Source organism: Medicago sativa, chromosome 5 (genome assembly GCF_051527215.1).
Source record: "Medicago sativa cultivar Bolivia chromosome 5, Bolivia_mono, whole genome shotgun sequence".
Classification (NCBI taxonomy): Eukaryota; Viridiplantae; Streptophyta; class Magnoliopsida; order Fabales; family Fabaceae; genus Medicago; species Medicago sativa.
This window is the reverse complement of record NC_140753.1, coordinates 71,131,886-71,154,286: the sequence shown is the minus strand read 5'-3', so window position 1 is coordinate 71,154,286 and position 22,401 is coordinate 71,131,886. Positions and strand designations below refer to the sequence as shown.

Below are 22,401 nucleotides of genomic sequence, written 5' to 3'. Positions count from 1 at the left end.
GTCAATTATAACTCTACTACTAAAAAGATTTTGAGAGGTAGGAACACTATCTTGAAGCATCTATCAGAAGAAGATAATTACTTTGGAAGGGATCCAACTTTCCCAAAACTTAGCAAGGGGTTATACCTCCTCATGCAGCTCTCTCTCCATGTCGAAAGCAACCAATAGAACTGTGTATCTGGAACTAACTGAGTAGACCCCATTTGTGTCATACTTGCAAGAAACAAAAATTCCCTCATAGAGACACTACACTCATCAAGCATCAACCTCAAACTGTCTAACATCTCATGCTTATATGTACTCTCTCTCTCTCTCTCTCTCTCTCTCTCTCTCTCTCTATATATATATATATATATATATATATATATATATTAAAATATGGAAGTTATTATCTGAGTCACGACGAACCATCACATGCTTATAACAAGTCACTACACTAGTATAGTAGTAATAAATATACTATATGCTAGTTTTTATAAGGACGTAATATGCTAGTTTATTGATCTTACAAGAAGTTTTCCAAGTTAGTAGAACCGGTCAAAGGACACCTCATTCCTTTATCCCCCATCTCTCTCTCTCTCTCTCTCTCTCTCTCATTGTTCAATTATAATTATAATAATATATATTTAAATAGAAATTTCAATCGCGTGCACATGTAAATATAGCATTGTATGACCTAAATTTGTAATAAACATGTTTTGTGTGCTACAAAAATGAACCTTGCCAACTTAATTGCTTAAATGATCATGTTTAAAATTTAGTTTCTTAACTATTTACCTTGTCAGTTACACCGAAGCACACCTTCATGACTATAATGAAAATTATTCATCCTCATAGACAATATATAATCAACCACAACATAAAGCAAATAGTCATTAATCTTTAGCTTGTTATTTTCTTTCTTTCTTTTCTCTCCGTTGAATTGTTTTGTTCTAATATCAATTCTTGTGAATTAAGTCATACGAAAATGAGCATAAATTCAAATGATACTTTGTTCTACGAAATTAAAAGATTGAATGAAACAATATACAATGTTTGTATTGAGGCTCCACCTCCTATTGTTTCAGATGGTTTATGGGGTGGCCACAAAAATGGAAAGACACCAATGAAATTCTTCTTTCCCCTGTTTGAGTTACAGTTGGTTATCATTTTTGCACTCACCCAAATATGTAGTTTCCTTCTCAAACCTTTGAGACTCCCTCAATTCCTTCCACAAATGATTGTAAGTAAATCCAATTGACATAATTTTTAGAAGAATAATTTCTTTACTGCATGTTTAGATTAATAGTGATTTTATCAGAATCGTTGTGAACCATCATGATTCTAAACATTCATGTGGATAAATCGTTGTTATTAGAAAAAGTTAAATTGCATACAAAGAATAGATTTTGTTTCTAATTTCATTTCTTCCATCTATAACTTCTTCACACAAATTAAGAAGTTAAATTGCATACAAATAATAATTTTGCTAAATTTCCATTATTAAGTATTCATATTTTTTTTGTGACAAATTTAAGTATTGATATATTTATAATTATTATAAATGCAAAGTGAATTATATTGAGTTGAGAGAAATGCATTTACTATTAAATAGAGTAAAATTAAAAAATAGATAACTAATACCTCCTTCAAAAGTAATAGTGACGGTCATTTTCAAACAATTTTCTTTATACGAATAGGTTAATTATTGCAGGACATAGAAATTTTTTATCAAGAGTATATTCTAGAGCAAAAATTAAACACAATACTCATTCCATTTGCAGGTTGGGTTGATTCTAGGTGTCTCGTTTGAGCTAAAACCATTGGAAGCATACATGGGCAAGTTGTTTCCATATGGAACTCATGACGTAATTTCAACGATTTCATCATTAGGCATGGTAATCTTCGTTTTCATAAATGGTGTACAAATGGATTTCAGCTTGATAACAAGGACAGGAAAGAAAGCATGGATAATTTCGATAATTGGATTATGTGTACCATTATTTGTTTTGTTTTTACCACTTCTAATATTGCCTAGAAGAATCGAAGCCATTCAAAAAATACATGGCGGTGGTGGAATCATAGTGGCAATGTTATCTCACAGTCTAAGTCAATTTGCAACTATAGCTTCACTCTTAAGTGAACTTCAAATCCAAAACTCAGAGCTTGGCAGATTGTCTTTGTCCTCGGCTTTGGTCTGTGACATACTAACAACAATTATTTCAGCCAATATCATTGCTTTTCAGATGAGTTCTAATTCGATAGAGTTTTTAAGAAACATGATATTACTTTATACATTAATTGCATTAATTCCATTGGTATGTAGACCAATAATGTTTTGGATCATCAAACATACACCAGAAGGAAGACCTGTGAAGGATAGTTACATTTATGTTATCATTTCAATGGTTTTTGTTCTTGGTATTTTGTCAGTTAAGATAAATCAATTATTTGGCTTAGGAGCTTTCATTTTGGGACTGTCTGTTCCTGAAGGACCTCCTCTAGGATCTGCATTGGTTAAGAAGCTTCAGTTCTTTGGGACAACATTATTTTTGCCTATCTTTGTAACTACTTGTGTGTTTAAAGCGGATTTTTCAATGTATTTGTCATCATATGTTATGGTATCTGCTGGTTTACTGGTCCTTATAACTCACTTGGTCAAAATGACAGCATTATTTATAACTGCCCTTTGTTGCAAGATACCTGTCATTGATGCTTTGTGTATTTCCCTTATTTTAAACACCAAAGGCGTGATGGAAGTTGGCATCTACAATTCCGCATTTGACGATCAAGTACTGATTTGACTTTTTTTAGGTTTAAATATGTTTTTCGTCCCTTATTATATGATTATTTTGGTTTTGGAATCCTCGAAAAAAAATAATTTGATTTCAGTTCCTCGTTTCTGTCTTAACTTTATTTCTCATAACTATTTAAAAACACTTGCAAATAATATAGTTGTAAGAGCCACAATTTAGAAATGAGGGATCAAAAGGAGACACAATATTTTTATGTGTCCAAATATATATGTAGTACATAAACTACCATTCTCTATTCTATTTGGTCCCTGAATTATAGAACTATAATAAGTACTCTCTAAACAACTTTTAAGTAGTCTCTAAACAACTTTCAATACATCAAGTTAGTCCTTGAGCTATCATTATATATGTCTCTTACTTTTAAAGTAATCGAGAGACTAACTTGATGGATTAATAACAGTGTAAGGATGGATTATTATATTTCTATAGTTTAGGGACAAAAGAGGGGGGGGGGAGAGAGAGAGAGAGAGAGAGAGAGAGAGAGAGAGAGAGAGAGAGAGAGAGAGAGAGAGAGAGAGAGAGAGAGTTACAGTTTAGAATAAATTGAATATTTACTTTAAATGTATATGGACTATTATAGTTATTCAAATATGATGTATGTATGTATGCAGGTTATTGATAGAAAAATATTTGGAGTGATGATGATAAGTATAATGATTATAGCAACCACTGTGCACTGGTCACTGATGTTATTATATGATCCATCAAGAAAATATGTTGGATACCAAAAAAGGAACATGATGAGCTTAAAAAGAAACTCAGAGCTGAGAATACTAGTGACACTTCAAAAACAGAACCATATTTCAGCAGCAACAAATTTCTTAGACTTATGTTGTCCAACACAAGAGAAACCAATCACAGTTGACGTTCTTCATGTAATTGAGCTTGTTGGAAGAGCCTTACCTCTTTTCATTCATCATCACCTTCAAAGACAATCATTAGGATCTACTTCATATAAATCATACTCAAACGATGTTATCCTCGCTTTCGATATATACGAGCATGATAATCAAAATGCAGTATCAATAAACACTTACACAGCAATATCTCCATCCAATCTAATGTTTGAAGATGTTTGTAATCTTGCTTTAGATAAAGTTGCAACCATCATCATTCTTCCATTTCATATAAGATGGTCAAGTGATGGTGTAGTTGAATCTGACGACAAGAAAATACTAAGAGCATTGAACCACAGAGTACTTGAAATTGCTCCATGTTCTGTTGGAATCCTTGTAGCTCGTGCTAATTCAATGCAGAAACCAACATCAATAACATCAGAATATTCCACGACTCGATTAGCCATCATATATTTAGGTGGAAATGACGATGATGAAGAGGTCTTATGTTTAGCAAAACGAGCGATGAATAATCCTAAGATCAATCTAGTTGTTTACCGTCTTGTTGCTAAGGAAAACATAGCAGAATTGGAGGAATTAATGGTAATTGGCGATGGAATGTTGGAAGAATTGAAACATGCTGAAAATGTGAGGTATCAAGAAGTTTTCACTCAGAATGGATCACAAACAGCATCTTTTCTACGTGAGATAGTGAACGAACATGATTTTTTTATAGTTGGGAGAAGACATGAAACTCAATCTCCTCAAACTGATGGATTAGCAGAATGGAGTGAATTTCCAGAACTTGGTGCTATTGGTGATTTTCTTGTTTCACCTGATCTTAATAGTAGTGCATCTGTTTTGGTTGTGCAACAACAACTTTCACGTGTGAATGACATTAAAAAGTGAATTTTTTTAGTTGTCAAGACATAATAGATAGAGACACACTCCATGCACAGTCAGAAAAACAAACTATAGATTTTTGCAATGAAATTGATGTATGGTATGCTAAAGAGGAATTATGGACTTTAGAACGCAAGTAGAAGGTCCAATCACATGTAAATATCTATGTCGGCAGATGAGTTTGTTTTGGTTGTATTTTGTATTCTTTAATTTCATGTCCATGTTACAGATTATTTCATGAGTTGGTGAAAACACAATTTTAAAGATTTGAGTAAATTACACTCCCCATCCCTAAAAGATATAGATATTACACTCCGCTCCCTCATTGTTTTAAAACACACACTCCCCTCCCTTAACTTTTACAATAAAATACACATTAGTTATTTTTATTAACTTTCCGTTAAAGACCAAACAGTCTCCGTTACACAATCATATTATTACCAAAATAACCTCCGATCGTCTCACATGACTGTCGTCTTCCTTTTTGTATTTTTTTCATCATCTACAACCAACTCTTTGCCTGCACAAACTCATCGGCGTTGCTAATTGGCCACACATGAATTGAACTCTCGAAAGGACCATCACTCCCAGTTCTTGACCATAGAACAACAAGAGAAAAAATCACCACGATCTTAATGTCTAAAGGTGTCCTTCACTCTCTTACTCTAGAAGATGTCTAGAGCTGCTCCTCTAATCATAGCAACAAGCAACTGTCTCACTTTTTCCCCATTTCCTAGTTTCATTACCAGTAATGGGATATTTAACAAAACTACCTTAACAAATTCATAGCATCTTACTCATACAAAAGTTCGTAATATTTGATTAAGAAAATAAGACTGATTTTAACGTTTTTTTTACCATCGTATCAAACCCTAATTTGTTTTAGATAAAAGCGACGGAGTTCAGTTCTTTTTTAGATATAATAGAACCGATTTCTACAATTTAAGGATAAAAGATTAAATATTGAAACCCTTATTAATGGTGAAAAAAATATAAGATTAGAGAAAGACATGGATAAAAGAGATGGAGTAAAGTTTGTTTGACAAAGGTTATTTTGACAATAAAAATACTATATAACGGAACCTATTTTGAATTTAACGGAAACTTAACAAAAGGATTAAAATGTAGTGTATTCTAATGGTTAAGGGAGGGAAGTGTTAGTTTTAAAATAAGAGGGGAGGGGGAGTGCAATATCTCTATCTTTTAATGGAGGGGAGTGTAATTTACTCTAAAGATTTTAATTGAGTTTGCATGGAAAGGGAAATGTATATAAAATAGTACAAATACAAATTCATTTTTTTTTATTTTTATTTTTATAAAATACAAATTCATTTTACTCATGAATAAAATGAAACAAAGTTTTGTTCCTCAAGTAAAAAAAACAAAGAGAAGAAAGAACTAAAGAAGTAAGAACTGAAGCGTTAACGCGCTTGTGCATAAACAAAGAGCTGAAGAAAAGTTTGTCCAAAGAAAAGTTTTGGACTGATCTTCGCGTGTTCAAACCCCGCGAAGAAGAAGTGATTTAAGATACCAAATATTGTTGTTAATTTAAGATCTCTTTGAATAAACAAAGAGATGGCCATTGAAATCAATTGCCCAAATGAAGAAGAGAGAGAGAGAACCATGGTGTGATTAAGATATCCAAGTTACGAAGTGGTGGTGTTGTACCGGCGATGATGGGTTTCACGCCGGGGAGATTTAGGGTCGCCAAAAAGATGGTTGAAAGTGAGGGGAAGAAGAAAATAAAAAATCAAATCAATCTGGATTGTGAGCAAAAGTGAACAACATAGAATTTAATCTAGCCCTTTGGTGTGAAGAAGAGGGTCGTTTGCCGGAAGAGATGGTGGAGGGTGATGAACCTGGCTGAAAGTATAAAAGAGAATGGAAGGAGACAGACGCGTGAATGAAAGAGTGAGAATGCGTGAATGAGAACAATAATTTGGTGATTGGGTACAACAACTCACTTAACCCATCTTTTAATCTCAACCCTTCCTTTTTAATTTGATGGCTACAATTTATTCATACCATTCTCACATATAAATATCATTCTCATGTGATATGCCCCATATATATATATATATATATATGAGACATGATCCGTTGACACTAGGTGTAAATCAAAAGACTTCCACCAAATCAGAACCGTTAAATTAAATTAATCACACGGCTGATATTATACTAAATTAATCCATATACTAGCTCAATGTACATGACCTCTTCGTTCCACTCCACCCTCGTCGGTAGAAAATGCATATCCCTTACACCACCGCCCTTAGCCTTTTTCCTGTGTTCTTCGTTAATTTGGTGTTTGTACAATACACAAGCTATATTCCTTAATCCTGTTTTGTCCATTTGTTTAATCTCCCATGATGAATCATACCTTTGATTGTTTTTCTGGATCTTGAAGAAGAAGAAGAAAAAAAATCACAGTGATGGATTTCAATATATTCTCATCAGAGTGAATCAATTTATAAATTAATTTCAGATTTCTCTTTTAGATGCCTTTTTGCGTTTCTTTTCATGATCATGATAGTATAGGTATTGTACTGTATATGGTCATTACTGCGTTCTATTTTTTTATCACAAATTCAGTCGATTGAATTCATCAACCCAGTTGAACAATCAAAGGTATTTTGGGGTTGAATTCCAGAAAAAAAATTAATTTACAATTAAAACTATTTTAATTTGATTGTAAATAAAATTAAAATGTATTGATTATCTCAGAAGAGGTATTTTTGGGAAAATACCTTTGATCGTTAAAATTAAGGAATTTAGGCAGAAGATCTTTGGAAAAATAGAATGGAAAGAAAAACTATCTAATGATGACAGAAAATTAATGAAGGGAATGGCGACATTGATCAATTATTGCCACCGTGAAAGAGATGAAGGAGAGGGATCACACATGTGCCCCCATTTTTGGGGTTTTTTGAATTAAATATATTGTGTATTATTAGCCACTTGATTTATTTGAATTAACGGTTCTGATTTGGTGTAAGTCTTTTGACTTACACCCGGTGTCAACGGATCCTGAATATATATATATATATATATATATATATATATATATATATATATATATATATATATATATATATATATATATATATATATATATATCCTTTATTATAAAAGCTAGACTTGATTAGCAAACATGTTGCCCTAATTTGTCCTAATCCCTAGCATTTTTCCCTCCTAAACATGCTAATCTTATCTCACCCGTTGATTCAATCTCTATTCTCAAACTCCTCATTTTCTCTCATATAACTTAGTTAATGCTAATTGAAAACGAATAACACACTTTTAATGCAATTGAAAACGAATAACACATTTTTAATGGCAATTGAAAGCGTAGTTAATGCCAATTCAATTAACAAACCCCTACAAACTTTTAAACCATATCATCTCCTCATGTTAACTTGAGAAACTTTCAATATTAACGATTGCATACCAATTATCCTCTCCTACCATCATTTTTACATCAAAACACTTTAGACTTAACAATGGAAAGTGATGCACTAACTCTCTTAGCATTGCACTGCTTGAAGGGTATAATGTTTCATCTTATTTCTTGATCTCTTATGTGTTGTTTAGTTTATATTTTTTCAGCTTGCACTAATAAAGGATGTAAATAATTCAAATTAAAAGTTCATTTGATCAGTTTTGTCGCTTACAAATTTCGGATGTATATGTTTTCCAGGGTGCACTTATGTTGCCAAAAACATTTGTCTCTGATTGAGGTTATGGTTGAGAGGATACATGATAGCGTGTTTTTAACTACTGGGTTCAATGCCATACGCGACTTTTATGATTTTTGTTTGGGTGGAACTATTGTGATGGTGTTTACCGGTGCTGGACAGTTTGGGATTGATGTGATTAATCGATGAGGACGTGTTGTGGATCCTCCTCTTTTTATTCCTTCTATGAAATATGAAATTGAGAAAACTATCGTGCCAGCCTTTGCATATGAAGGTTTTCCAGTCACAGGTGAAATCCTCACATTCCATCATTGGACCGTCATCACATTCCTAAGGGCATGGGAGCCCTCCAAAGAAGGCTCTAAGCCCTCCAGAAAGGCCTGGGCGCCCTCTGGAAGGGCCTGGGCGCCCTCCAGAAGGGTTCCTGAGCCCTGGCGCGCCCCCCTGAAGGGTGCCGCCTCATTAAACTTCTAGAAGCCTCTAGAAACCGCCTAAAAGCCCCAAAATACACAAATACCCCTGTTGCTTGGGAACCAAGTAACCAAAGCCCAAGCCCATAGCAGGCTATAAATACCACTCTTGAGAGCATTCTCAAGGCATCCAATCATCAGTCTAAACCCTAGAATCCTAGTATTCCTTACCGTACTTTTTGCAAGTACAGTTGGCGCCGTCTGTGGGAAAAGGTAAAACTAACCTTAACCACGTCCCTGGATCGCAAATCGTGATCCAGAAACCCTTAAACTAGACCTCTAAATCGTAAGGCTTCCTCGCGATTTAGAAACCCCAACCCCTTTCGACCAACCTAAATCGCACCTCACGTACGATTTAGAGAAAAGCCTTTCATCATGGCAACAGCCGAAGAATTAGAATCCATGCGAACCCAACTCGCCCAGCTGAAGGATCACAACGATGCCCTTCAAGCCTCAATGGAGACCATGCAACAAAAGCAACTGGAGGAAAAAGAAGAATCACACCATGGCGAGCTAGATGACCCTGAACCGCAACCATTATCCTCTGAAATTTGGGACGCACCAGTTCCAGATGGCTTCAAGCCGCCCCACCTATCCACCTTCGACGGAAAGAACGACCCCATGGAGCATGTTACGGCCTTCAACACACGCATGGCGGTTGTTGGGGCTCCCGATTCTCTGAAGTGCAAATTGCTAGCAGGTACTTTCACTGACGCTGCCTTACGCTGGTACATGAACCTCCCACGGTTCTCCATCCTCAGCTACCAGGACATGACCAGAAAACTCATACAACAGTTCTCCGCCAGTCGACATCGCAAGGTCCCAGCAACTAGCCTTTTTAATGTGCGTCAAGGACATAATGAATCCCTCAGAGACTATCTAGCTAGGTTCAACGACACAACCATCAAGGTAATCAACCCCAACCAGGAAGTATTCGTAGGAGCTTTCCAAAACGGACTTAGGGCAGGGCAGTTCAACGAGTCTCTAGCCCAGAAACCTGCAGATTCCATGGAGGAGGTTATAGCCAGAGCAGAATGCTACATCAAGGGCGAAGAGAGCAACACAGAAAAGAAAGCCAGAGACGCCAAGGAGCGCGCCAACAATCCAGAACGGCGACCTTATCAACCAGCAGCTGGCAGAGATCGCGCCCCCTACAGAAGGCCGGAGAGGCGACCGTTCAATCCGTATTCTCAAAGGGACTTCACGCCCTTAAATACCAGACCTGAGCGTATCATGAAGGAAGTCTTGGAAGCAAGGCTGATCCCTGAACCCTTGCCAGCCCGAAGCTCCGTCATGGGAAGGGATGAAGACAAATGGTGCAAATATCATAAGGTAAGGGGACACGACACAGACTCATGCATCCATCTTCGCCAGGAAATTGAGCGACTAATACAAAGTGGGAAGCTAAGAGGGTATGTCAGGGACAGAAGGGGCGAGAATAAACAAAAAACAGATCATAAAAAGGAGGAAGTGAATGACGAAAAAAGACACGCCATAAACACTATTTCAGGCGGTTTCGCCGGAGGGGGGGAGTCAAGTTCGTCGCGAAAGAAATATGTGAGACAGGTGATGCTATGCCAGGAATATGAGGAAGCAGATCAGAAGCACGAACCAGAGGTATCTTTCACGCCCAAAGATTTTCGAGACGTAGTACCCCACGACGACGACCCCATGGTCGTCACTTTACAAATCTTCAAGTGGGACGTAAAACGGGTGTTGATAGACCCAGGGAGCTCTGCGGATATTCTTTACTATGACACATTTGATCGAATGGGGCTGGACCCGGAGCAGCTGCAACCTTTCAGAGGAACTCTGGCGGGCTTCACGGGCGAGCAGGTTCATGTGAGAGGATACATCACCCTAAAGACAACTTTCGGAAGCGGATCACACGCCAAAACCATTCGAGTCAGGTACCTCGTCGTAAACTCGCCTAGCTCTTACAACATTATCATAGGTCGCCCTGCCTTCAACCTGTTGGGCGGATTCTTATCCACGAAGTATCTAGTAATGAAGTACCCTCTTGATTCTGGAAAAATTGGAACCATTCGAGGTGATCAAAAACTCGCCAGGGAGTGCTATCATAACAGTTTGCGTTTGCAAAAAACCAGAAAAAAGTCAAGTGACGAAGTAACGCACGAAGTCAACATGATCGAACTAGACCCCAGAGAAGGTTTCCAGCAAGAACGCCTGGAACCCACCGAAGAGTTAAAAGAAGTCTCCATCGGACCCGAAGCCCACCATACAACAAAGATTGGCACGTCGCTACCCCCTGAAGAGGAGGTGCCCTGGTCAAGCTGCTAAAGAGGAATCTGGATCTCTTCGCCTGGCATCCATCAGAAATGCCAGGAATGGACCCCGACATTGCTTGCCACCACCTATCCATCAAGGCTGGCGTGAAACCGGTAGTACAGCGGAAAAGAAAGATGGGCGAGGAAAGAAGAAAGGCAGTAGATGAGGAAGTAAAGAAGTTAGTTGAAGCCCGCTTCATCAGCGAAATAAAATATCCCACGTGGTTAGCCAACACCGTACTTGTTAAGAAAGCAAATGGGAAGTGGCGAATGTGCGTGGACTACACTGATTTGAACATGGCGTGCCCCAAAGATCCTTATCCTCTCCCTAACATTGACCACCTGATCGACAACGCCTCTGGTTACCAAACTCTAAGCTTTATGGATGCCTATTCAGGTTACAATCAAATACGGATGGACCCTCTGGACGCCCCAAAAACGGCCTTTATGACCAGCACAAAGAATTATCACTATGAAGTCATGTCTTTTGGTCTAAAGAACGCAGGCGCCACCTTCCAGCGATCCATGGACACCGCGTTCTCCGCGCAGATAGGACGCAATCTGGAGGTATATATTGATGACCTAGTAGCGAAGACGAAAGAGGGATACAGTCATTCTAAAGATCTGGAGGAGATATTAAGCCAGGTTCGAAGATATAGGATTCGTCTGAATCCATCAAAATGTTCTTTCGGGGTGCAGGCGGGAAAATTCTTAGGTTTCCTCTTAACAAGACGAGGCATCGAGGCAAACCCTGACAAATGCCAGGCGATCATCAACATGAGGAGCCCCACCAACATCAAGGAAGTGCAACAACTTACAGGCAGGCTCGCCGCTCTTTCTCGTTTCTTGTCCTGCGCCGGCGACAAAGCCTTCTCTTTCTTCGCCTCCATTAAGAAAAAGGAGAGATTCGAGTGGACTCCAGAATGCGAGGATGCTTTCCAGCAGATTAAGAAGTTCTTGGCCAGTCCGCCCGTCCTTCAACGGCCAAGTCCGAACGCCATTCTTTTCCTATATCTGGCGATATCTGACAACGCCATGAGCACAGTATTGGTAGAAGACTCAGCAACAGGAGAGAAGCCGATTTATTTCGTCAGCAGGGTACTCAAGGGGGCAGAACTGCGATATCAGAAGATAGAACGTCTCGCCCTTGCTGTTGTCGTAACGACAAGGAAGCTTCGCCCCTACTTCCAAAGTCACAAGATCGTCGTAAAATCAGATTACCCGATCAGGCAAGTACTGGGGAAACCTGATTTGGCTGGAAGAATGGTAGCCTGGTCCGTAGAACTGTCAGAGTATGACGTCCAGTTCGTACCAAGGGGGAGCGTCAAATCCCAAGTATTAGCAGATTTCGTGGTAGAGCTCGCCTCCCCAGTACAGGAGCAACCTCCTTTCGTATGGCTCCTATCTGTAGATGGCTCGTCCAACCTGAAAGGCAGTGGTGCAGGTATTATCTTGGAAGGGCCGGACGACGTTCTCATCGAACAGTCCCTCAGATTCGAATTCAAGGCGAGCAACAACCAGGCCGAGTATGAAGCTCTAATAGCAGGCATGACCTTAGCCCTAGAGATGGGCGCTGGAAATTTACGAGCCAAGAGTGATTCCCAGCTCGTCACAAGTCAGATCGCGGGCGACTATCAGACGAAAGACACACAGCTAGCTAAATACCTAACTAAAGTGCAGAGCCTCGCCAAGAAATTTAGCTTCTTCGAAGCCACTTATGTACCACGGGAGCAGAATTCCAGGGCGGATTTGTTGGCAAAGCTCGCCAGCACCAAACGGCCAGGCAACAACAGAACAGTTATCCAGGAAGTAGTTGCAACTCCCAGTACAAAGGTGGGCGAAGTACTTCAGGTCGTAGAAAACACAGGAGGATGGATGGAACCACTGCTTAGATATTTGACAGGATCATTCACACCAAGCGACGGCGAGGAAGAACAGACAATCAGGAGGCGAGCGTCCAAATTCACTTTGGTCTCGGGGAAACTCTACAAAAGAGGCCGCACAACTCCCCTACTACGATGCCTAGGAGAAGACGAAACGCAATTGGTCCTTCTGGAAGTACACGAGGGCGTTTGCGGTAGCCATATAGGCGGGCGAGCCTTAGCCGCCAAACTCCTCCGCGCCGGCTATTATTGGCCCACCATGCTTCAGGATAGCTCGACTTTCGTGAAGAAATGTGACAAATGCCAAAGGTTCTCTGACAGAAAGCACGTCCCAGCTCAGGAGTTGACCTCTGTATACTCGCCATGGCCCTTCCACAAATGGGCAGTCGACATCGTTGGGCCCTTTCCTCTCGCCCCAGGGCAGCTGAAGTTTCTCATAGTAGGAGTGGATTACTTCACCAAATGGATCGAGGCGGAAGCAGTCGCCAAGATAACTGCAGAAAGAGTGAAGAAATTCTATTGGAAGAAGATCATCTGCCGTTTCGGCCTACCTAAATGCATAGTGTCAGATAATGGAACTCAGTTCGCAAGCTCAACAGTTTTGGACTTCAGCAAGAACCTGGGGATACAGACAAAATTCGTCTCGGTAATTCACCCGCAAGCCAATGGACAAGCCGAGTCGGCCAACAAAGTTATTCTTAGCGGAATCAAAAAGAAATTAGAAGCCGCCAAAAGTTTGTGGGCAGAACAACTCCATGAGGTATGAATAATTTTTAGAATAAATTTACTCTCGCTGTAACTTTCCACAGTTTTAAATCTCTTTCAAGCTTCTGTACTATATATAAACAAATACATCGATCAAAATAAGTACAGGTACTATGGTCTTACCACACTACTCCCCATTCTACAACCAAGGAGACACCGTTCACTATGGTTTATGGCACAGACGCCATGATACCTGTCGAAATCGACACCCCCACTTGGAGGCGAGATACGTTTTCCGAAGAAGGTACCTATTTCGTTATGCCAGGCGACTAACATTTTTCGGTGCAGGGAAATATTGCTATTGTAAATTTACGTGTTATTTTCCTTTAAAAAGCTAATGAAATAGGTATGGCCGTAAGCATGGACGTCATTGATGAGGTTCGGGAGCAGGCACACATCAGGGAATTTGCGGCCAAGCAGAGAGCAGCTAGACGATATAACTCCAGAGTAACGCCCAGGGAGATGAAAGAAGGCGACCTAGTCCTCAAGCAGGTCGTCGCTCCAACCAGAATAGGCAAACTATTTCCAAACTGGGAAGGACCTTACAGAATCAGGGAAAAGTACGCTCACGGGGCATATAAGTTGGAAGAATTGAATGGAGACGCCGTACCTCGCACTTGGAATGTAGCCAATCTGCGTCACTATTATAGCTAGATTCCTTTCCTTTTGCATTTTAATTTTATTATGTATTAAATAAGGATGATGTAAAGATCACCACTGCAACTCTTATCTTTTGACTTTATCAATAATACAGGGTTAGGGTGGCACTCTTTTCCCCTGCAAGGGCAGGGGTTTTTAACGAGGCGCCCTTTCCTTTTTTCATATCTATAACTCTATCCGCATTTTTTCTATCATGCAAACAGAATACGCACACTGAAAGTACTAAGATCCGCAACGCCAACCACGATAAGGGCTCTGGCGGCATCGACGCAATTACTCGCCTAACCTTCCGTCAGAGTTGGAAGTGAAAAATACAAAGTCTTCCCCCAGAGCGGGAAGCCCAAAGACCTCCTTCAGAGTAGGAGGCGCCTTCCATCAGAGTTGGAAGTGAAAAGTCTTCCCCCAGAGCGGGAAGCCCAAAGACCTCCTTCAGAGTAGGAGGCGCCTTCCATCAGAGTTGGAAGTGAAAAGTCTTCCCCCAGAGCGGGAAGCCCAAGACCTCCTTCAGAGTAGGAGGCGCCTTCCATCAGAGTTGGAAGTGAAAAGTCTTCCCCCAGAGCGGGAAGCCCAAAGACCTCCTTCAGAGTAGGAGGCGCCTTCCATCAGAGTTGGAAGCGCAAAATAAAATCTTCCCTCAGAATGGGAAGCCAAAGTCCCCCTTCAGAATAGGAGGCGCCTTCCATCAGAGTTGGAAGTGTAAATATCTTCCCTCAAAGTGAGAAGCAAAATATCCCTTCTGAATAAGAGATGAAAGAGTAAACGCCAGGCATCTCGACGGGCCCGCCAAAATGCTTATAACGACATTTTGGGGCAACGAAATTTAAAAAGAGACGCAAATCGCCGAAAGCTCTCGCTTTTTCGAAGAAATAACTCATAAAGACATAATCAACATATAGAATGAAACCAAACGCAACGTAGAGAATCATAAAAATACTTAAACATTTGCGGAAAGAGCTACCACATCTGGCATAAACATATATAAAGCATTCAAAGTCACAAATCGTCGAGCAACCTAAAGTGTTTAAAAGGGCGTTCTAAGAAACCGCCAATATCAAGTTACAGACCAAGAGACAATTTAAATAAAGAACAAATAAAAACAAAGCGCAAGAACTATTCATCATCCACCAACTCGCCGTTCGCAATAATCTTGAAGGGATCAAGCTCGTCAACTTTGGCCTCTGGGTTAAACAAAAGCACCTGATCTTTGGCACGCATAAAGCCGTCCTCAAAGTACATCGCTAGAGCCCGCCTCCCTTCGTCTACCGCCAACTGTGATTTTTCTAAAGCCGCTTTCGTCGCGTCCCTCTCCGCCTCCGCATCCTCCTTAGCCTGCTTCATTTCCTCCAGGGCGGATTCAGCAGCTGCTTTGTCCTTCAACGCCTCCTTAAGGCGGCATTCAAGTCCAGAAGACTTATGTTTCCATTTCTCCACGTCTTCACTAGCATCATTGTGCTTCTTCTCCACCAAGTCATACTTCGTCTCCAGGCAGTGGCTCAACAGCACAGTCCTCAACGCCGCAGTCTGGATGTCCGCCACCAGGTCGCTGCACTTAGCTTTCACTCCGGCTTCCACGTCCACCTTAGTGAAGGGCACCTGTTCCTTCACGTACCTGCAAGATCATCAAACAGTAAAGTCACTAAAGTTCAAAGACCTAACGGCCCAAAGGAATCAACGCCTAAGAAAACAAGGAAAGTATTATACCGGCGGATGTCAAACCCGGAGTGCCAGAAAGAGTCCATCACATCTTCATTCAGAGAAGTCCCTCCAATCTCTTTTCCTGAAGGAGGGCGACTGCTGCTGGGCTTGGACCCCCGACCCGTCCTCGCCTTCTTAGACGAAGGAGAAGCCGCCTGAGCAGATGCATTCCCTCCACCAGCATTTTCTAAGTCCTCCACCTCGACCACAACAGAATCTCCCTTGACGGACTCCTTCCTCTTCAACCTCCTTAAAGAAACGCCCCCTGGACTGCTAGACACGTAGCCATCGGGGTTCTTGCTCCTCTCCAACTCAGCCAAGTACTTCCTCATCTCCGCACCAGTAAGAGGCAACATTTCGCCTGCGCAAAGTAAAACAAACTCAGATGAATAAATCAAATAAAGTGACAAAGCCAAAACAAAGGCGAAACTTTTGAAAGACACTCACGCAAATAGGCTGCCATGCGGACGGCGTCGCCCTCCCTGTTTAACAGGTTATGAATATTCGTCAATGGAACCTTCTCCAAGAACTGCGTTAGCTCATGCTCATAGGGCGACATCGCATCCAAGTCATACCCCTTTACCGCCAGAGGGGCACTAGTCCACCGAAGGGGAAACTTTGGTCTGCCATTCACCAGAACTGAGGACGTCGAGCACCCAGGCGCCCCCTGCACTCTAACAAAAGTATCCCGCCACTCCTTCTTAAAGTTACAAGCGTAAGAGGGAAAGAGCCTTTTTCCAGAGTGAGCAGAGATAGCTATCCAAGTTCCTTTGTTAACGTCCTTGGTACCATAAAAGTGGAAAAAGGCGGCGACAGAAGGCTCTAGACCAAGCGACTTACATAGGATTTCAAAGCCACGAATAAACGCCCAGCTGTTAGGAAAAATCTGTGTGGGCGCCACGTTAAGAAACTTCAATACGTCCATCTCAAAAGGCGTAAAAGGAATTTTTACGCCGAATTCCTCTAAGACGGCGGTATAGACAAAGTAAGATTCGTCTCCCTCGCCCGCCATCTCTTGATCACATACGCGCTCGTCCGGATCACAAGACAACAGCACCACATCCTCTTCCCGTCCGGTGGCCGAAATGTCGAACTTACTTCGAAAAGAGTCCATAGCAGAAACGTCAACATAGAGGGACTCTTCTAACAACACCTCCTCCGCGAATAACGACATCCCTATTGACCTAGAAGGTATCCTTTTCTCTTCCACTGCGCGCGAAGATCCCTGAAACGGACGAATTTCCCAGCACTCGTCCTCCTTAGCTGCCCCTGAAGTGGCAGACAGAAACACACAATCACTATCATGGCTCGAATTAGCGCTTGACTCGCTCGAAAGGTCACTAAATAATTCTTCCCCGAATAACCCATCGTAATAAGCATCCCAATTAATAATCCCATCAGCACCAGTAGCGTGCCTCAGACACGCTTTCCTCAAGTTTTCCTTTTCAATCGGATCAATGGGTTGGACCAATTTCCCCTCACCATCACACTCCCTAATTAGAACCATCTCCTAAAGCTAACGTTTTCGCTCTAAACATAAAAATGCAAAAAGAGGAGGAAAAAAGAAAGGATGAGGAGTCAATAAGTACCTGCGAGGGAGTTGAAGACGAATCTGTAGATGTTTTAAACCGGCAAACAAGAACGTAGAGAGAGCCGACGAGGAGAGCAGCAAGGAAAGTTGGACAAGTGAAAAATGAAATGAAAACCTAGAAATCCGTTTTTAAGGGAGACCGAAAGCCGCCTCGGGAAGCGTGTCGGGCAGAGTAGAGATCAAGACACGTGGCGGAGATCGAGGGTTGAAGGCATATCAAAGGTCCGTACACACCCCAGGAGCGCCTTGGAGTGCTCGCCGTACAAAGGAACATACGAGATCGCCTAATGGCGACCGCCTTCAAAGCAAAACATACAGAGCAAACCCGGATCATCAATCATCTCGCCTTGTCCCAAGACTCGTGCTTGGGGGGCATATAGAATACGGGCACGCAGAACATACACCCTCAGATTCCGTCAAAGCATTCCACGACAGACTCAGTACAGCGCTCCAAGTTCAAGACCTATATCTACCCTTGGGATATCCGTGACATCCGTAAACCGCCAAGAAATCCTAGAAATAGTCCGACGGCATAGCGAGACTTCATGGAACCATCATCACTTCGCCTTGTCCCAAGACTCGTGCTTGGGGGGCTGTGGACCGTCATCATATTCCTAGATGAATCAAATGATCCCAGAAAGACTGTTCGCACGACATCATCACTTCGCCTTGTCCCAAGACTCGTGCTTGGGGGGCTGTGGACCGTCATCACATTCCTAAGGGCATGGGAGCCCTCCAAAGAAGGCTCTAAGCCCTCCAGAAAGGCCTGGGCGCCCTCTGGAAGGGCCTGGGCGCCCTCCAGAAGGGTTCCTGAGCCCTGGCGCGCCCCCCTGAAGGGTGCCGCCTCATTAAACTTCTAGAAGCCTCTAGAAACCGCCTAAAAGCCCCAAAATACACAAATACCCCTGTTGCTTGGGAACCAAGTAACCAAAGCCCAAGCCCATAGCAGGCTATAAATACCACTCTTGAGAGCATTCTCAAGGCATCCAATCATCAGTCTAAACCCTAGAATCCTAGTATTCCTTACCGTACTTTTTGCAAGTACAATCATGATGAAAGAAATTTTCAAATTTGGTGGAAGAAGTATTTAACTGGTTTTGATGTCACTTCTAGATTTATGGTATTTTGTTTTTGTATTACATTGCTTTTTTATCATGTCCATTTCTATCACCTCATATAAAAATTTGGTTTTATATACGAAATTTTTTGTTAAATTTTCTGTTTCCATTATTTATATTTTTTGTTAAATTTTTTGTTTCCATTATTTATATTTTTTGTTCAATTTTCTGTTTCCATTATTTACGGTAATTGTACTTTTGTGATGCTTCCCGTTTGTCTTTATGATGTGATTTAAGATCAAGCAATGCAGGGGTATGTGCAATTCTGTTAACAAGTAGTTAATTTTATTTTGATACTCACATTTGCATGCAAGGATAAAATGAAAATTCCCACGTAGCTATTGCTAATCGTATTTGAATTTGACTGTCATTCATGTAACAAGTCAAATTTCAAATATTTATGAAATTGATTAATGATGTTTCATTGTAAATAAAAAAAATTTATTGCTCATTATTGCTAATCGTTAACATCATTGTGACTTAAAAAAAACTTATTGCTCATACGAAATAGAAGAGGTTAGTATTGTTAATCGAATAAAAGTAAACAGTAATGATATTTATGGAACTTAATGACATTTCAGGAAGAGTGAAAGAGAGATTAGCACGTAGTTATTACAGAAATCGAATTACTAATTTGACTGTCATCCATGTAACAATTCAAATTTCAAAAATTTATGAAATTGATTAATGATATTTGATTGTGAATAATAGAAACTTATTGCTCATTATTGCTAATCGTTAACATCATTGTGAATAAAAAAAAACTTATTGCTCATACGAAATGGAAAAGGTTAGTAGTGCTAATCGAATAAAAGAAAAAAGTAATGATATTTATGGAACTTAATGAAGTTTCATTTCATGAAGAGGAAAAGAAAGATTAGCACGCACTTATTTCAAAAATTAATACGTATCAAGGTTATTTGCTTTTATGCAGTATGCACTAATTGCTTTTATTGTTTTTCGTATAGGAATTGCTTTTAATTGCTTTAATGCAGTATGCACTAATTGCTCTACCTATTAAAAGCAATTATGACGTAGTTATCGCAAAAATCAAATTAGAAATTTGACTGTCCTCCATGTAACAAAGTCAAATTTCTTATCTTTATATAATACAAAAGGATACATCTATGAGCGATAGTACACATGGCATCTCAATTTTCACTCTAGCATTTATTACTTCATCAACAAATGTGTCCATTTCACATTTCACATACAAACTGCCTTAATAATGTTGATTTTGATTACATTTATTTAAAGATGCAATTGTTATATATATTTCAAACGAACATTATTATATTGGCACTGTAATTTAAATTTTTATAAAGATTAAAACTAAAAAATGTTAGACTACTTTTACATATTCAACCAAACTAAAAAGTTATTTTTTCTTATTCGACTCTAATGTCGACTCTGTATGACCAATCAATTTTAAATATTAGTTGGCTGATACTTTTTTTAATTACTCAAAAATAACTTAATTATTGTATTTTCTTTGTGATTTTTTTTAATTTATGAAAATAACAATTGTTTTCATAAATTGTTTTAACGTAGTAAACCAAACCCGACAAATGAGTAGCAATTAGTGGTACCATATTTTTTTTATTTACTGAAAAATGGACAACAAATATGATGCCCAAAAAAAAGTATTTCAATCACATTGTTTGGGAGAAATGTCGACATTGAGTGATCAAAATTAAGCTACAGTTCTTCAAATAAAAAATTAGGCTATAGTTATTTCCATTTTTTGAACAAACTCTACGTATTGGTGCAATCGAATAAGAATTAATGTTTTCAAGGAATCAAGATATTAACGTGTTCTTTATTCTTTATAATAGGAAGTCGTAGCACCATATATTAAGGAATCAGAATTGTTAATTAAAAATAATTAATTTTGTCAGAGGATTGCAATCAAATTACATTAGTAAAGTACTTCATATGTGCATGAATAGGCAATAAAAAATCTTTCAAAAAAAAAAAGGCAATAAAAAATTATTGCAATAGAAAAAGACTAAAATATGGCAAGCATATCTTTTTTGGTAACACATACATGTCTATTTTTTTAAAACTTTCTTTTATTGTTATACACATTATGAATAAAATATGGCAAAAAAAAGTTTGATAAGAATGCAATAAAATATTCATTTGTATTTAAAAATGGTTATCATCCTTTATACATTTATTTTTCATTTTTCATGAGCGTATATATTTTCGACGTAATATATAATTTGGATGTTACTATTATATAATTTTGTGAACATGACACAATGTAACAACCAAATTATACGGGTTACTGAATGAGTACATATTACTTTTTTTTTAATAACTTTTTTTTATCAAAGCTAAACGTTTTTTTTTTCTACATATCTATATTTGAACAAAAAATAAGGTGTGGAATGTCCCTCTAAGAAAAAGTGTAAATGTCAAATAAATATAATCAATAACAGAAAATCATGTGTTTGAATATTTGTGATTTTGTTTCTAAGTTGAGATCTACGAAGTGATGAACATTAAAATATGATTATTTTGATTATGATGTCGTTGGCTATAAATATTTGTTTTGCTCTCACACTTTTCACAACACACTTTCAATTCACAATTCATATTATTGAAAGTTTTCTCTAAAATTCTATTTTTTTTTCTTCTCATTGTTACATTGTAATTTTTTTTTACCTAATTCTCATATTTCATTTGACTATTGTCTTCCTTTGATTTAAGTTGAAACTGACCATGTTCTTCATTTCTCTATTATCTCCACTTCATTTCCTTCCTTTGATTTAAGTCGGAACTGGCCATATTCTTCATTTCTCTTTTATCTCCACTTCATTTCCATTTTAACCTATAACCACTATTTTATTTTGACTTCATTTTTATTTAGGTTTATTATAGAAAATATCATTTCTCTCAAGTGTTCCTTTAATTGTTTTTCAATTACAAGAAATTGATGCACTAGATATTGCATTCACTTATATAGTTTAGTGATTTGTTTTTTGTGTAAAAAAGTTGGATACATGTGATAAACCAAATATACTCCTTGAAGCATTTCCTAAAAGATAGGAAGAAGAAAAGTTGTATGAGAAGATGATACAAGGTTATAAATATGTATAGTAATTATCATTAGTTATTATTGAGAAATACATTATTAAGTTAATGAAATTGTACCGTATAATTAGTTCTGTTTTATATTTCAATTTATGTAAAACGGCAAAAAGTTTTTGCACACCTTGATTTTGTAGTTTGTTACCGATCTATGTTAAACTTTGACTTTTCAATCCACTAAAGATAATGCAGAAACTTTACGTATTTTTGTGTCATTGATGCTAATGGTAAGCCTCCTTTTGTCCAAGTGAAATAGTGTAAACAAATACATCAACGCTCTAAACATCCTCTAAAAAAAATGCTCTAAAAATTGTTTGTTGTGTTGTCTTCCATAATCTGGACTTTATTGTTTACTAAGTGACAACTTATAAGCCGAAAAAGACAGCTGCAAGAATGGATGCCAATGAAGTTAATGTCTTGAAAAAATAGTAATTAAAAGAAATAACATAACCACATTTAGTGAATCCTTGAATCACTTTTTTTTTATTCACAAGGTTTAAACCTTGCTTAAGAGAATCCAATCCAATTCCACTCAAACAAAAATAATGTTGGTGGCATCGTTGTCGAATATATGCGTAAAATAAAATAAACCATTTCAAATCTACA

At 38.8% G+C, this 22,401-nt stretch overlaps 2 protein-coding genes across 2 annotated transcripts; both read left to right on the top strand.

Moving 5' to 3' along the window:
• The first annotated feature begins 967 nt into the window (after window positions 1–967).
• LOC146924602 (cation/H(+) antiporter 4-like) lies at window positions 968–4,540 on the top strand. The gene is made up of 3 exons (XM_085710948.1): window positions 968–1,222; window positions 1,764–2,771; window positions 3,407–4,540. Exons 1-3 carry the CDS (start codon window positions 968–970, stop codon window positions 4,538–4,540), a joined length of 2,397 nt encoding a protein of 798 aa, XP_085567074.1.
• Window positions 4,541–9,074: 4,534 nt separating this feature from the next.
• Window positions 9,075–11,000, top strand: LOC146924601 (uncharacterized). Its single transcript, XM_085711874.1, has one exon. The coding sequence runs from the start codon at window positions 9,075–9,077 to the stop codon at window positions 10,998–11,000; it is 1,926 nt and encodes a 641-aa protein (XP_085568000.1).
• Window positions 11,001–22,401: the final 11,401 nt, after the last annotated feature.

Excerpts from the sequence above, each read along its gene's own strand:
- LOC146924602 (XM_085710948.1), top strand. The coding sequence starts at position 968 with ATGAGCATAAATTCAAATGATACTTTGTTCTACGAAATTAAAAGATTG. Across the intron at positions 1,223-1,763 it reads AATTCCTTCCACAAATGATT|GTTGGGTTGATTCTAGGTGT; the intron begins GTAAGTAAATCC and ends TTCCATTTGCAG. Across the intron at positions 2,772-3,406 it reads ATTCCGCATTTGACGATCAA|GTTATTGATAGAAAAATATT; the intron begins GTACTGATTTGA and ends GTATGTATGCAG.
- LOC146924601 (XM_085711874.1), top strand. The coding sequence starts at position 9,075 with ATGGCAACAGCCGAAGAATTAGAATCCATGCGAACCCAACTCGCCCAG.